Source organism: Triticum dicoccoides, chromosome 6A (genome assembly GCF_002162155.2).
Source record: "Triticum dicoccoides isolate Atlit2015 ecotype Zavitan chromosome 6A, WEW_v2.0, whole genome shotgun sequence".
Lineage (NCBI taxonomy): Eukaryota > Viridiplantae > Streptophyta > Magnoliopsida > Poales > Poaceae > Triticum > Triticum dicoccoides.
Genome location: NC_041390.1, coordinates 189941191 through 189956171, shown reverse-complemented (window position 1 = coordinate 189956171; position 14981 = coordinate 189941191). Strand labels below are relative to the sequence as shown.

Genomic DNA, 14981 nt, shown 5'->3' with positions numbered 1-14981 from the left:
AAAATTCTGAATTTTGGTTTGAAAAATATGAACATTTTTTTAGAATGTGAACAATGTTTTCGAAAAAGTACCTTTCGAAATTACAAACACATTTGAAATTCTGAACAATTGTTTTAGAATTATGAACAAATTTTGGACACATGAACAACATTTTTCAACAAATGTGATTTTTTTTGAAAGACATAAACAATTTTTGAAATCATGAACGTTCATATACGAAATGTAATGATTACAAAGACTTCCATGTACATTCAATGAACTAGGCATCTTCAGAAGAGGCGCAATCATTTGTGAACAAAATTTTGAAAACATGTATGTTCACAACAAAGTTAAATTTCAAAAAAGTATTATAAATTTTGTTCAAATTTTTAAAAGTGAACAAATTTTGAAAAAAAAGGTGAAGAAAATGTAAAGATTATGAAGACTTCCATATACGTTCATAGCACTAGGCATCTTCACAGAAGAGGAGTAAAGCATGAAGATGATGAAGTATACATGACGACGTGGCTTCATAGGTTGTGTGGTACATGTCTCATTAGTTTTAGGATTGTGGTTTAGGTTGCGAAGCCAGTGATGCGTGCTTGCTGAAAATGATGTGATTGGGTTATGAAATCCATGAGAGAGGGAGAGCAGATTGGTCCTTAATTTTTCGGTTTCTTTTTTTTTAACATAGTATAAATGAGACGCTAATACATATGCACATACACTCATCCCTATGAGTGCACGCACTCGCATCCTATCCCTATGAGCATCTTTGAAAGACTAAATCGCCACATCATCTTAAGATTGACGAAGTCGACACAGACGTCTTCATAGTCAACGAAAACGTCTCCTCTCACTTAATGCACATAGCGAGAAGACTGAAATAAATATAGAAAAATGCGAGCATCAATGTCAAGTTTAATACTTGAATCCTGGCGGGATGGGGATACCAAGGTCCTCCTACCCATATAACCACATGTTGGTTCGCCTTATTTCTCCATTTTCAAAGGGACTAGGCAGGGGTTTCGGTATCACCCTGTCTTTTTGACATACTGCCTCCTTTCCGGTTTATAGGGCTTATCTTAAATTTTTAGTTTTTCCATTTTATAAGGCTCAATTTGGTTATTCCCCATCACATGTTCAGACTTCAAGGTGCATTAAATCATTGCATGCAAGTATTAAGAGAAAACTGACCAATGCATGCACTTTATGCATGCATACATTGTAAATAATGCATTCGTAAACATAATTTTTTGAGGAAAATAAGAGCATTAATTGGATGCTTTTGTAAACTATAAAAAATATTTCACCACTCATCATCTATCCTGGTTGGTGAGATTTTTGAATTGAGCCTTATAAACCGGAAAGGAGGGAGTAATTGCTAATGGACTAGCTATACTCGTCAGAAAGCTCATGAACAACCGAACAAGGGTTGATTAAAGGCTTGCTTCTCATTTGTTGATGATACCATTTTCTTGCTTTGTTGATTTCATCTTGCTTGGCCATTCCATGTCATCCATGATGCAATGAATCTTAAAAAGACGCGCTTAGAAGGATGTCCAAGGCACCCTACGTCGGCCTTAAAGAAAATAGAAAATGCATGTACGTCATCGCCAATAAACCGATAGTATTGCCTTATCTGTAAACTTGTCTATAAGAAAAACGAATCAGCCAAACCATTCGTCGCTCGTGGAATGTTTTATTATTCTGCCAAAAGTCTACCAAACTCTATGAAATTCCGTTGCACGTACGATTGTCAACTTTCCTATGAGTTATAACTACACGTCGACGAGGTCATTACATCAGAAACCTGAATACCATATTGGGTTTCATGGTTATCTGATCGGGTACATGGTAGTTTTTCTCACGTGTTGGTCTATGAACTGTTTACCTGCACCCCATGGCTGAACATGTCTGGGGCTGTATTTATGCATACACATGAGAGAACAAAAGGATACTCACTTGACAAACATAACACTTGTCCCCAAACCAGACATGGATATGAGAAGAGCTTTCGCCTGCACCCTGCTACTGGCGGCACTGTCGCCTCTTTCCGAGGCGGATGCGTCGAGCAAAGTAAGATGCATGATTCCTCTTTCAAAAGACTTACTTTTCAAACAAAAAAAACGGTCGTCTTGTTCTGATATGAGTTCTTGAAAACATCGTGTCATGAATTCCAGCTCTATATAGTGTACATGGGGGAGAAGAAACATGATGATCCATCCATGGTCACCGCGTCACACCACGACATACTAACCTCCGTTTTTGGGAGGTACTAGCTAGTACTCCCTCCGTTTTCATAACAAGTGTCGTGGTTTTAGCGAGTAGCTAGTAGTTCATAGTGCCTGATATACATATTACAACGAAACTGATATAATTTGCTCACCTTTTCTCCGTTGGCAACAGCAAGAACGAAGCCATGAAGTCGATAGTTTACAGCTACAGGCACGGATTTTCTGGCTTTGCCGCCATGCTCACCGAATCTCAAGCTGCGACACTTGCAAGTAATCATTATTCATAAGATGGCCTCAGCATGTTATCATTGCATCTTACATGCATAATCCACAGAAACTAATCAACACGCGCCCACTGTAGAATGTTCTGATATTGTCAGTGTGAGGCCCAACATTTACCACGAAGCGCACACGACTCGGAGCTGGGACTTCCTCGGCCTTGACCACGACCAACCGCCAGAGGATTCAGGCCTCCTGCAAAAGGCAAAGTACGGTGAAGATGTCATCATCGGGGTGATGGATTCAGGTTTGCAACCACATTTCTAGCTTAAAATCACCATCACCACATCCAAATGAAAAACAAAAGGACTCAGAGAGTCGGGGACATAATCAATCGGCTCCATGCCTGTGCATGCATGCTGCAGGGATATGGCCTGAATCACGAAGCTTTGACGACAGCGGCTATGGTCCGGTACCGGCGAGGTGGAGAGGCACATGCCAGGCCGGACAGCAGTTCGACGCCACGAGTTGCAACAGAAAGATCATCGGCGCACGATGGTTCAGCGATGACATGAGCGATGAGGAGCTCAAGGGCGAGTACATGTCGCCCAGGGACCTCAGCGGCCACGGCACGCACGTCGCCTCGACCATCGCCGGCGGGCAGGTTCCGAACGTGAGCTACGGAGGCCTTGCCGCCGGGGTGGCACGCGGCGGGGCGCCACGCGCCAGACTGGCAATCTACAAGGTGTTGTGGGGGGCACGTGGATCGGGCTCCCACGCGGGGGTCCTTGCGGCCCTCGACCACGCCATAGACGACGGCGTGGACGTGCTGTCACTTTCGCTGGGACAGGCAGGCAGCGAGCTCTTTGAGACGCTGCACGCCGTCGAGAGAGGGATCTCCGTCGTGTTCTCTGCCGGGAACGGCGGACCTGTGCCGCAAACGGCGTGGAATGCTGTGCCTTGGGTCACCACGGTGGCTGCTAGCACCATAGACCGGTCTTTCCCTACAATGATATCGCTCGGGAGTAAACAAAAGTTAATGGTAAGTACCGTACAAACAATTTTGGGTTTTACTTTTATTTTATTTTTTAGAAAAGGAGGACGATCTCCTGCCTCTGCATCTGGACGATGCATACGGCCACTTTATTAATTATTGACACAAGACTGTACAGAGTCATACAACAATAAGACTAAAGCCACCAAACTAAGCAACGACTGTCGCTATCCTTATCCAGTTGATGTAGGGGCGCTGAAAGTCTGGGCCTAATACCAAACAGACCATGCAGCCAAATCTAAACATCTAAATACTTGAGGTCCCACCCAGAACGCCTGCCGGGTATGGGCACCCACCAGTCCGGCGTGCTTCTCAACCAGGAGCCCTGCCGGGTATGAGGCCGCCGCAGCCACATGCACGAATTCATCTTCAGAGCTGTACTACTGCATCAACCTTGGCCGGTCCAACTGCCGCCGACGCCACCATGACGCCAGGCAGCGTCACCCTCCTGCGCGAGTCCATCTCCGATCATCAGGCGCCGAGTCTCCACTGCGCCACGCCGCCGAGATCCGCCGTCATCAATGAAACAGATGAAACACCGCTCCTCCTCTTGTCCCCTCCAACCAACACTCGCTCCAAAACGATGCCCCCATGAGGGAGAACGATATCGATAGCACCGTCATCGTCCGATCCGGTAGACCCAGATCTAGGGTTTCCCCCGGAACTTCCCGATCAGGTTGATGAGACCTGCAACGACGATGCCTCCAGAAGGAAACGACGTCTGAGATGCCGCCATCGTCCGCCAAGACCACAGTCTGGCGCGATTTTCATCGGAAGCCACGTCTTCCCGACCTCGTGGCTGGCTGGAACCGAACGGAACCTCGTCACGAAGACGTATGTTGCCGTCGGTACTCCGGCGGAGATCCGACATCTCCTCACCGGTCCCTCCACGCGCCGCCGGTCGGCGAAAGGCCTCACTGCGACGGATCCAAACGGGGCGTTGGATCCGCAGTAGCCGTTGTCACCATCACGAGCAGGACAGCCCACCTCGTCGGATGGGGCACTGCCACCGCTGCCGTCCATGTAGGGCCGCCGCTCCGCCGACGATGGTGCTCGGGCCCTCGCCGCACAACCCGGATACTCCGTCCTAGCCGCCGCCATTGGATCTCATGAGAAGGGCCGCCCCCGCCGCCTCAGATGGGATCCGCCGCCTCCCCCCGCCCAGGACCTTTGGCACCGGGCCAGCCGCCACCGCGGCCCACCGGCGGCGGCAGCGGCGGCAGGAGGGGGTGGAGGGAGAGGTGCTGGCGGCGCTAGGGTTGGGCCCCCTGGCATCGCCCGGGGGGGAGGCGACGCGAGGGGTGCGAGTTCAGCCCACCTACTCGTACAATGTATGTTACAAAATGACGCGAGGGTTGGCTTTTACTATTATTGAGTACTGTTTTTATTACCGGTTCTAAATCAATGCATGTTAATGGTTCCGGGGTAAATTCAGATTTTGGCAAATATATGCATGCATATTCCTACGTACGTCTAAAATTGTCAAAAATCATTTCATGCAATTTTAGGCTTCATGGTATGTATAATTTAATCAGACCTCTAAAAATATCAGACGACTCCGAAATAGAAAATCATTGTTATCAAAATGAATTTTATATATTCCTTGACGTCATGATTTATTAGATATATTAGTAGGTCTAGAGCCTTACAACATTATTTTTGCGAGCGCATGGCTAATAGTACAGCAAACTATTGGCTATAGAAATCTGTCGTCTCATCTATTGTCATCATTTATAGTTACTTCTATAGTAGTGTGGGTTAAGGTTGGCTATTACATCACTATTTTATTTACCTACTCTCTTTTTCTTTCTTCACATTTATTATATTTGTCTAGAAGTATGCATATAGTTAGGCTTTTTGCATGAGAGTCCACTCCTCTTACTTTTTAATATATCTCTCCTTCACATATGCAAAAGTGTCATGTAAGTAGGCTATAAGCCGGAAAATGCCAACGGAGGCCGAGCTCCAGGGAGCTCGGTATTTTTGAAAAAAATCAAAAGTCATATTTCAAAGTTTCAAATAAATTCAAAAAAAATTCCATCGAAACTTATTAGATTTCCGCATGTGCGTGTGGAAAAATCATTTGAAATTTTTGTATTTTGTAGGCTGTACAAAAAAGACAAAATTCCGGCCCAACAACAAAAAAAGCGGCCCATTTTAGAAATATGTTTTTGTCTTTTTTCTGTACGCCACGTGTGAAAGTATATGGTTATGAATTTTTGCACATACGTAATACACATATGTGAGAGTGTATACAAACATTTTCAAATTTTTTCACGCAGTGGAAAATCGTATTTTGAAAACGAGCTCCGTGGAGCTCGGCCTCCAAAAGCCCTCACTCGGCTATAAGCCCACTATTATACTTGCTTTTAGGTGCTACTAGTATAATATATAAAGCGTTACATAGTCATCAACTCATACTACTTTTTTAGAATAAAGGGCGATTTTATTAACTTAAAATATAGTATCAAACGGATACAAAGCATAATGAGTAACACCCGACCTCTGCATAGATAGGAATGCACGGCCAATCGCAGATAGTTTGACAAGCGAAAAAATAAAAGCCAACATATTGGCACTAGTAAAGGCACAACTAACGATATCCTTCACATGCAACTGATTGGGTAGATATCCTTCTTTACGAACCATGGCACAACTAACGATATTTTTCAAAGTTTTTCTATAGATATATACTCCTTCCGGTTCATATTACGTGTCTCTGATTTAGTACAAGTTGTACTAAATCAGCGATTCTTATTATGGAACGAAAAGCGTACTTATAAAGATGAAAGAATATTCATGCTACATGATTTTATAATACTTATTCATTTTTGAATTTTTGTATTTGCAAGAATTTACCAAGTGACTATGAATGTTAAACTTCAAATATCTAGTTTACTTCCACATATTGATGTTCATAGAAATATTAATTATGTCGTCTAAATTTTGGAGATATGTAGGTCAATCCAATGAGGCTGATTTTAAGCAACTAGCTGCTAAGAGCATCTCCAATCGGACCTCTCAGATTGTCCCCATATATCCGAGCTGACAGCCCAGACAGTGCCCGGACAGAAGAGAGAAAGGAATAGTCTTTCCAATCAGACACCTCAAATCATCCTCGTATATCTAGGTTGTCCACGAAACCCCAAACCCAACCTATATATGGGGAGGAAATGAGCGTTCCCCGGTCACCCCAACACGTCGAACCTGACCCACTTTAGACCTCTCTCCCCCTCTCTCTCTCTCTCTCACACACACACACACACACAATAATATTCATGTGCCCAAACAATTTTGAGGACACGACTGTGTGCATGGGCAAATAGGGGTTCGGAGTGGACAAGCCCGGACATTGTCCAGATGTGCCCGCGGACAAATAGCGGGTCAAATTAGTTCGGTCCAATTGGAGATGCTCTAATGGAAGCAACACATAGAATGTTCATTGTGGCTCTTTTTGCATATGAAGATATATTTGAAATGTCAACATAATCCTTTATCTTCTTTATAAGCTTTGCAAGGAAAAACATTATCCATAATTTATGCAATAAAGGTGGCAAAACTAACGGACAAACAACATAACTATTCTTACTAGTAGAACGCCCGTGCGTTGCAACGGGCTGCATTGGCGACTTCTTTTTTTCTTTCTTCCATCCATCAACTAAAAATGTTCCTTGAGGTGATACGTGGATGGACAAATTTACAATCATACGAAAATATCAATGGTTTAAAATATATTTATCAAAAAAATAATTCTACAACACATCCGACATTAAGGTTATGGTATCTGACAGATAGGGAACAAACACAATGATGACTTACCATCAAATCTCATTTATATTTCAGAACATGTTTTTCCTACCAATGTGTGCAAGATCTCTCTCCCAATTCCCCCTTCCCTCGCTCCCTCGCTCTCTCCCCCTCTCTCGCGCGCACTCTCTCCTGATCTCAGGTGTGTTGCCTTCTCAAGAAGGCTCCAATGCTCTAGTAGCGGTCTAATGAGCTGGTCGTCATTATTCGGTGGTGACAACAACGATGAGGAGGAACACCGCAAGATGTTGCTGATGTTCTTAATCTCTCCATGATGTCATCAAGAGGGCTTCAACCAAGAACCATAATTTGATTAACTACCCACAAAAAATAGAACTATTCTTTACAACTTTCTGAAAAGCTAAATATAATTCAAAAAAAATTATGAAGAGAGGTTAGTAAATAAAAATACAAGTCATGACTAAAATATTAAAGTGAGAAAATTATTATTTTTTACCTCATAACAGATATTTTGGCATACTATCTTTCAATATTCCTTATTTAGTGCCAATGTAAATTCCATACATTAAATGTCTAGATCATCTGAAATGGCCATGAAATTACAAAGTGGGAAGGTGGAACAACATTTACACAAGTATAGCATGCAAAATCAGCAACTTATGTGTATAGTCTACAGCTTCATCAGGGCAAGTAAAAAAAAATCAGTCCGGCCTATAAATTGTACATAAAAAACTGCAGTTAAACCAATGGACAATTGGAATGGATGTTGCCTACAATCGCTGTGACAACAGGCTCACCAGCAAGGTTGCACTTGTAGATCATCATTTTCTGTGCAAGGGATATCTTCTCAACTGAAATCTCCATTCCAAAATCACCTCTGGCCATGAAGTAATTGGTTTCCCACAAAGTGTCATCAAAGTTTACAATGCCCTCTTGGTTTCAACCTACCAATTCAAGAAAGAATAACAACATAGCCGACATGGTCACGGGCAAGCACGTATGTTTATAGGCACAGTAGATTTAGTCAACACAGCAGTTGAACGAAGCTAAGTAATCTGAACAATTTTACAAGTACCAAGATAAAAAACTTACCACAGGAGATGCAAGAAATAAAATTAGGCAAAACTTGTTCAACAAATTATGCTAAGGCTTTTGTGAACCAAGTGTATTCATTAAGGAAAGCACATAGAAGAAAACCAATTATGTATTTTTTGACTATATAACACATAATAGACTATAATGTTTTTTTACAAACAGGAGTAGATGTGAAACATGTCCTCGGAGAGACAAAGAGTTCATGGGTTCCAGAATCAAGTGTGTATATTAACAAAAAGTTGGACGTTATAACAGTAAGTTGTCGAGTGTGTATATTAACAAAAAGTTGGACGACATAACAGTAAGGCAACTCAATGAAAGGAAGGAACATCATCTGTGGTTGCCCTGGTACTTAACTGACATGCAAAAACATTTCATCAGTGCAGAGAGTATCAGAAGTTCAGGAAGGAAAGGAAAAAAACATTAACAAAGCTCGATAACATTACCATCATAATAACACAAAACAAGGATATTTGAATCAGATTTGTAATTCAAGCCCAAAAATGTATATACTATAATAATAACGCAACCATCAAGTCTTTAGTTAATTCATAAAGAGCTGATTGTTTTTAAATGTTTCAGTCCGCTGCTTCTGTATAACAGTTAAAGAACATAAAGAACCACTGCCAACAAATTTCAGTTAACTAACCGACGAATGGATACATATCAAAACAACTAAATCTATAAGTAATGTAGACTAACAAATACGCATGACCATGAGTGCTTCACTGATTGCAGAAAATCAATACCTAGATAAGGTTAAGGATTCAGGCCAAAAATGCATATACACTGATAACACACTACCAAAAAAATCAGCAAGGTTCAGAATTCAGGCCCAAAAAAGGTATACTATACTAATAATAAGTAACCAGGAATTCTCGATTTGCTTCACAATTCAGGCCCAAAATACATATTGTACCAATAACACACAACCATCAAGTCTCAGTTCATTTACTTAAGAATTGATTATATTTCAATGATTCCGTCTCCTGCTATTCTTTAGCAGTTAAAACCAGGCTTCACCATGAAAATAGAAAAGATACCTAGTTCAGTCACTCGTAGCTTTGGAGCATGCTTAATCAGTTTGTTCCTCATGAACCACATATCAGCGCACACATACAGACACACACGCGATGTGCTCAGCACCTCATGCTGCTAATCACTATGTCGTATGGACACACATGTATCATTGCCACTCAATGGTTTACCCTGAAAGAAGTAGGAACAACACTAATCAGAGATGATCAGGTTCAGTAGAATGGACGGATAGGCAGAAAAAAATCACTGTGCAGCCAAAAGTATACATCTTCCAGCTTCCAATTTTGGAAAAGCTTAAACATAGATATAATGTCATTTTTGTTTCGAAAGTATACATTAATGCGGTTGAAAAACAGGTCCTCTCTCTGTTTAAACAAATAGATATAGATTCATTTTCCATTCCAAAAGTATACATTAACATGGTTGAAAAACAGATCACATCACCCCAGCTGTTAAAAGTCAATTAATCTTTTTAGTAAACAAAAATTATACTCCGTATTTCAGAATTTGGAGACGAGGCTAACTTTCCGTCTACTAAACCGACCAAGAAGAAATTCAACTCAGCCATGAGAGCTTTAAAAAAAAGAATTTTAGTGTGATCTTACCGAAAAAGGCTTTCGGCCCGCTTTATATATAAAGCATCAATCAACAAGCACCCAGTACAAACACACGCCCGCCACCGCAACACACGCACACACCCAGGGCAGGATACATAGGTGCTGAGCGCAGCAACACCACTCCTAGCACTACCCACACAGAGATGAAGCTACATATGACGAACCATGTGCTCCAAGGCGGCGCCTTCAGGAAGGGAACGACACCGGATCGCCGCCACCGCCCGATCCAAAGATCAGAGTTTCCCCCGGAACCGCATGACAGGCAATGAGAGCCGCGACGACGCCTTCAAGAAGGGAACGATCTTCGCCGCCGCCGGTCCGTTCGAAGATAGAACAGGTTTTCACCTCGGCCAACACTCATCGCCACCGAACGCCACACCCCGGACACCACGCTGCCCACACGGCCATGGTGACCGGGCAGCACCAAGGCACGGGCTCTGCCCACAAGCACCGCGCTACCACCACCAGGGCCGCCGCCCTAGCATCCAAGACCTCGACACCACCTCACCCGAGACACGTCGCATCCCAAAGGAATGACACCGGATCGCCGCAACCGCTCGATCCAAAGGTCACTCCTGCTGCACCGTGCGCGAGACGAGCTCCGTCTAGCCGCGTCGGGCGCGGGACGAGCTCGATCCTGCAGCACCGGGACGCGAGACGAGCGGGGAGAGGGGAAGTCCCGGCGGCGCGCGGGTGGAGTCGCCCCTCGAGTCGCCAGAGGAGGGCGACGCGGGGGTGTTTTTTCACTCTAGTGTGATCTTTGGTATTTCAGCTTCAACCGAAGCTAGCCACCATTCACAGTTAGACAATGTAAATCCAAATTTTAGATGGTTTTTCGTTTAAACTGAAGATATAACAGCCTATGCACTGCCACAATCGATGAACACAAAAATAATGTTCAATTAATTACTTAACGGCAGATAATCAGTGTACCACTACATGGTACCATAATAATTAATTAATTTGCAGCAATTCTAGACATCATTAACTCTTAGACACTGTAAAAGCAAATTGCAGATATATTTTTAGTTTAACCCGAGGCTACAACCTTATACGCACTACCACATTCGATGAACGCCACAACAATGTTCAGCACTACCACATGTAATCTGAATCTCCCCTGAACTTTTCAGTTTGACCACCCCCAGGCATATAATTGCAGCCTAACAAAGACGACATTGCTCCATGGGAGACTCATAGATTCAACTCGACCAAAGAATAAGATTTAATAATGGATTCAAATAATTAAGACGAAGATATTGTCCTGTGGCCCAAGAGAAAAGATATGTTTGGTAATTGGAAACGTGTGTAGATACCTTGATGGAGCGGTCTTGTTCAAAGGCTAGGGAGGCCTTGGAGAAGACCACCTTCCGGGTGAGCAACTTCTGCTGGGACTACACGTTGGCGCCCAAGTCCCTAAGGTTGCCAATGCTCCTTTGGGTTTGAAAACCTTCTCTTCACAGAATTATAGATCAATTTCTGAATTCTGGAGGACTGTACATAACGCATACTTCATCTGGAAAAATAAAACTAACTGTAATGAAAGCATCAATTGCAGTTGAAAAAATAGTGCTAAAGAAAAAGGAAAGCTTGTGGCTGCTAATTGATTGCAGCGTATGTAACAAACAAATTACAATGCACTAACACAACATGCGAATTTAAAGAACTCCCTATAGTGGATTCAACCACCCTGAACGAATGATATTATATATCAAGGGCATGAGTAATGCAGGTTTATATTTGTAACCAAATAAAGTAAAGAGTACATATTAACCAATGGAATTAACTGAAGCAATTAAATAAATTTGAGACGGTGACTACAAAGCATGAATACAATGAGAAACTACACAAATTCAATCTAACCATGTGTTAGTAGATTAGATGCTGCAAAAGGTTGTACAACCTTATGGGACACAAGCAGCCAAGTTAAACTAACTGAGGGATGAACTTACTCAATGAATCAACCACTTTGTTCTTGCCCCTGGCCTTATCAAACTTATACACAAGCAAATCTTGCATAGTTGGAGAAAATGAATATTCAAGATCGAGAAGAACATCTAGAAGCTCTCGTGCATCAATCTCATTAAGTTAGTTGATTGGTTCCCTTACAAAGAAGCAAGGGAACTTGTAGTTGTACTGCTGTAGCATCTCCCCCTTCAATCCTGAAACTTGTAAAACAAAGAGCTGAACTATTTTGCCCCTTGAAGGATCAAATATAATGTATTTGAAGTTAGTAGGTTAAATAAAAAAGTTTATAGAAAATAAGATCAATCTATTTATTAAACAAAGCAAGCTACAAATGCAAACAGTGTGGCAGACTTAGATCACTTCATGTACCAAATATTAACTGAAATTTTATGGCATAAACCACAAACTTCCTGTATTGTAATGGATCACACACCAAAGAACTTACATTGTAATTAATTTTATCCTGCAAAATATTGTGAGCAATCTTAATTTCATCACAACACAAACTGCATCTAGTTTTGCTGAAGGATAGTTACAAAAAGTATGGAAAAGCTTCCAAGCTAACGTTCCGTCAAAATAACCTTCAGTAAAGTGTATGTATGGAAGTATCTAAATAGTCCACCAAAATCAAAATGCTCCGGAAAATGGATCCTACAGCTAATCTAGTGCGAAGACCATTGAGGTGTTGTTAGTTTTCCTAAATCACGAGAACCATCTTGATAAGGAAATGACACCTGTTTGGAAGATAATTATATCATAGTAGAGGTACTCGAACCCTGGGTGTTCATTTTGTTCCAGCCCTACTCAGATTTGTGCTAGTTCTAAAATAGTTAACAGAGATGCACAATGACAATGGGCACTAACCTGGGCCAGTGACCTAAGAATTTGGAGCGAAGATTACTATTTTTTAGCGCAACACACCCTCTGTTGGCGGTTAAAATACCTCATGTCTGGGCTCGTAGTTGAACTTCTTACTGTAATTCTTACTGTGCATCTTCCTTTTGAACATTTGTTCCAATGAACCTGCAAACCTGCATCCAAAACAATCGATCTCACGACTGGCCATAATAATAAAAACAATCCACATGACCTTACTGTAATTCTTACTGTGCATCTTCCTTTTGAACATTTGTTCCAATGAACCTGCAAACCTGCATCCAAAACAATCGATCTCACGACTGGCCATAATAATAAAAACAATCCACATGACCTTGCAAGCAAGAATATAGATGTAATTGATCAAAAATGAGGGAGATGGAATTTGTGTAAGTTCTGCACCTGTTCTAAGATCTCAGGTTGTAGTCGGCGGTGTAGGGGAGCAGTGATGTCGTGGCCGCACCATGGGGCTAGTCCTTGGTGTATGGGAGTTGTGCCATCAAGGCCGCACTGTTGGGGTAGTCCTTGATGTAGGGGAGCAGCTTCATCAGGGTCGCACTTGCCATCAGAGGGAGATGGAGCATCAGTGTGGTGATGGAGTAATGCATTTCTTTTATCTGGTTGCTGCATTTCACCAATGTACCTTTGAAAAGATTGAACAGATTATCTTCCACCTAAAAGTAACATGGCCATCTTCATGAGAATGTCTACGCACATGGATGCAAATAGAAGATAATTGATGTCTTTGTACCAGAAAGATGTAAATTGAATATTCGATGTGTGACTGATTGCTACATTTTTCAGTTGATGAGATACAATATTCAGTTAAGATACACTCCATCCGTCCCAAAATAACTTATTTTGGGTTGGAGGGAGTATATCATAACTACATTCCTATCATGCAAGATAGAAAAAATATAAGAGGAAAAATAAATAAAGGTTCATGCATGAACAAAACCTCCAGTGCTTTCACCCAGGAAAAAAGCAAACGCACGGGGTTTTTACTGGAAACTAAAGTTTATCGACAAGAGAGGAAATTCTATAGCAGAGGAAAGGAGAAGGCATTGGAATCACAGATAATATGTGCTAATCCAACCGATACGATCAGTTGAAACTAATAAAAAAAGAGTAAAGGAGTAGGCATTTGCATCACAAACCTTCTCTGATGCAGAAGTTGCAGCGCTAGGGCCGGCTGCACATCTGAAGCCCATCTCACCGTAGCACCTACGCCTCCTGTGCACCTCCTCCTTCCTGCTCGCGCCGCCGGGGAGGGTGCCACACGCGTGCCGCCGTTTTCGTGTGACCCTGCCGCCAGCCAGCCTCCGGCCAGTGCCACCGCGTCGGTGAGTCCCTCCCCGTTCCTTCCTTCCTCCTCCCATCTCCTCATCTCTCCCATCTGTCCTATGATTCCTCGTCGCGCCGTTGATGCAGGACGCGGCCGCCGCCGGATCTTCAACGCGCACGGGAGCCACAAACCGCCCCCTGTCCAAATCAAGCTCCAGTCCCGCTCCCCCCTCCCCCGGGTATAGCACGGCGGCTGAATCCAAGGCACGGCGGCTGAATCGAGCTCCAGTCCCGCTCCCCCTCCCTCGGGCTCCTAATTGAGGTTAGGGTTGCGCGCTCGGCCGGCACGCCGGCTGAATCCAACATGGGCCTGCGGCGATGGAGAGGAGGGCGTTGGTGACGGCCATGGCTGGATCCGGCGACCGCAGCCTCCTCCAAGGTCGGGCTAGTGGGGGCTCGGGGCACAGGCGACTGGCGAGCGAGAGGGGTGGGAGCTCAAGAGCTGAGGAGAAGGCGACGATGCGAGCGGCGGTGGCGGACGGAAACCCTATTTGGTGTGGGTCGAGAGGTGGATGAGGGCCGGTTTTTTGGGTGCGTACGTGGGTTGGGGTGGGAGTTGGGACGGAAAAAAACCTGGGAAGTGGGAGTTGTCCCTGATTAACCTACGAAATTTTAGGACGAAAATAAACCAGCGGAGGTGTGACGAAAATTAACCGGCAAAGACTACCAACTGCTCCATTAGGAATAGAGATATTTGTTATTATACCCCCTCCCCTGGATAAATGTTTACTTGGTATGTCCTCGAAACTAGGCATTTCCTATTCAATGTCAGTTGCACCCATTAAG

At 43.3% G+C, this 14981-nt stretch overlaps 1 protein-coding gene and 1 long non-coding RNA gene across 14 annotated transcripts in view; one reads left to right on the top strand and one right to left on the bottom strand.

Moving 5' to 3' along the window:
- The first annotated feature begins 1957 nt into the window (after positions 1 to 1957).
- Positions 1958 to 14981, top strand: part of LOC119316547 (subtilisin-like protease SBT3.9) — a 15736-nt gene continuing 2712 nt past the window's right edge. The window contains exons 1-5 of the mRNA XM_037590872.1: positions 1958 to 2058; positions 2163 to 2254; positions 2389 to 2486; positions 2578 to 2742; positions 2861 to 3477. Of these exons, the coding sequence (XP_037446769.1) occupies positions 1978 to 2058; positions 2163 to 2254; positions 2389 to 2486; positions 2578 to 2742; positions 2861 to 3477 (1053 nt within the window). The 5' untranslated portion in view covers positions 1958 to 1977. The remainder of the gene's footprint in view (positions 2059 to 2162; positions 2255 to 2388; positions 2487 to 2577; positions 2743 to 2860; positions 3478 to 14981) is intronic.
- Positions 7247 to 14716, bottom strand: LOC119316548. Of its 13 annotated transcripts, none has more exons than XR_005153066.1 (8): positions 14009 to 14715; positions 13254 to 13525; positions 13083 to 13126; positions 11960 to 13006; positions 11324 to 11523; positions 9396 to 9561; positions 8055 to 8201; positions 7247 to 7585 (listed from the first exon to the last, which is right to left on the bottom strand). It is a non-coding gene; the product is annotated as an uncharacterized LOC119316548 (long non-coding RNA). The 13 variants fall into 13 exon arrangements; XR_005153070.1 differs by lacking the exon at positions 7247 to 7585 and having other exon boundaries at positions 7767 to 8201; positions 13254 to 13409; positions 13495 to 13525; positions 14009 to 14716; XR_005153063.1 differs by lacking the exon at positions 7247 to 7585 and adding an exon at positions 7767 to 7968.